The sequence below is a fragment of the Stegastes partitus genome, unplaced genomic scaffold (genome assembly GCF_000690725.1).
Source record: "Stegastes partitus isolate 25-593 unplaced genomic scaffold, Stegastes_partitus-1.0.2 Scaffold1322, whole genome shotgun sequence".
Classification (NCBI taxonomy): Eukaryota; Metazoa; Chordata; class Actinopteri; family Pomacentridae; genus Stegastes; species Stegastes partitus.
Window position 1 is genome coordinate 181,169 of NW_007579053.1, and position 1,752 is coordinate 182,920.

Genomic DNA, 1,752 nt, shown 5'->3' on the forward strand with positions numbered 1-1,752 from the left:
TATGATCACAAACACCAGAACAGAGGCAGCAAACTCAAAGGTAACACATGTAAAACAAAAATAAATTACAATAAGTATATTAATAAAGCTACAAAGTATACAATATTACTTAAAAAACAACAACAAGGGCACAAGGACTACACAACATAACTAAACTCAGTTTCTTAGTTTATTACTAAATAGGCTGTTTAAAAAAAAAAAAGTTTTTATGGATTGTGTGCAAATTGTGCTGTATTTGTTCTACTTTTCTTATGCAGTGTCATGAAAGTTTTATTACTCGAGACAAAAAAAATAGACAAACAATAAACAATATAAATCGCCGATACATTTATTTAGAAATATATTCTATTAATATATTCTGTTGGTGAATGTCGCCATTGAAGTAGGAACAAACATACGTCGGAACCATGTTCACACAGACAGGGGACGGGTGGGAATCTTGAGGCTGCGACACACAGGGATGTAAACAAACCAGCGGCGGATTGTAAACTGTCATTTATTACTCCGGTATTTTTTATGTCAGTAAATAGAAACTGCTTATTTTTCGTAATGCACCTTTAACGGGTTTTCCTGAATTTCCGGTTACACGTCACCGACACTCGGTTTAAAATGGTGAGTTAACGGTCGGCTGTTACGTAATCCGCCGCAGTATTAGCTAAACAGGCTGTTAAAGTTAAACATGTTTATGGTGCAACAACAACAGTGTGGGCGCTGAAATAACGAAGGAAGACGTGCTTTTATTGAAATACAGCGTGGTTTTGTACAAAAGAACAAAGTGTGTGTAATGAGTGTGAGCTGTTTGGAGTTTGGTTCATTAGCTGTAACTGAATAGCAGTTTGTAAAGAAGGAAATTAGCCGTAATTTAAGACGTTATGTTGATAATATATGACAAAATAGAAATTTCCTTGAAAAGGAGGCTCAGCTTAAACCAAAATGAATCTCAGTTTTCTATTTACACACTTAAGTCCAAATGTCAGCAATGACAGTGTGTCTTATTTTTATGTAAAATTGAAGATATTCAGAAAGTTTTGGTTGAGTTTGTTGACTCCTTTGTCAAAAACAGAAGAGCCACCACCTCAGGCAGGACTCAGCATCCACCTGCATCTTAAGGACACTCATTCAAAGACACCAACGTACAGATGTTGGCCTGCAGGGAGGACAGATAGTTTGAGAGAGGAGTGACAGAAGCCATCTGACTGGAAAGACCATCCCTCAGCAGAGGTGGAGGTCTGAGGCATCACCTCTCACCTGTTTACAATTCAGTCCTAAGATCTCTCCCCAGGAAGATGAAACCACATCCACACCTAGCCACAAAAGATCCAAAGGAACCCCATTGTGGCAGGGGGAGTGCTAAGGATTCACATAACGAGGGGGAGGAGCAACAAACCCCAAATTGAAACTCAGGTGTTAATGGCTCCTTTAGGATGTAAGTATGTGGAACTCCCAACTAGTCAGTCAGAACTGATGAAGCCTCTTGGATGAGAAGTGAAACGTCTTCAAGGAACTCAAGCAAGACCAGTTGCTACGATTAATCTACCAAAATAGCCGTGACCTGGATGACTGAGAGTCTTCACAGACTTGTCAAAAAGAGAGACTCCTTGGGTTGTATCCTTTCATTTGCTGCAAATGACATTTGATTCAATCGACTGATCAGAGGCTTCCTCCAGTAAATCAACCTGCAGTTGTTCACCTGTTTTGTTGCTTTGCTGACCAACTAGCAGTGTGATAGTGGGATCAGGACTAAGTGTCCAA

General features: G+C 39.4%; 1 protein-coding gene across 1 annotated transcript in view; it reads left to right on the top strand.

The window, feature by feature from the left end:
* The first annotated feature begins 445 nt into the window (after positions 1–445).
* LOC103369719 (7-methylguanosine phosphate-specific 5'-nucleotidase-like) overlaps positions 446–1,752 on the top strand; it is a 10,246-nt gene continuing 8,939 nt past the window's right edge. The window contains exon 1 of the mRNA XM_008298503.1: positions 446–612. Coding sequence (XP_008296725.1) covers positions 610–612 — 3 coding nt within the window. The 5' untranslated portion in view covers positions 446–609. The remainder of the gene's footprint in view (positions 613–1,752) is intronic.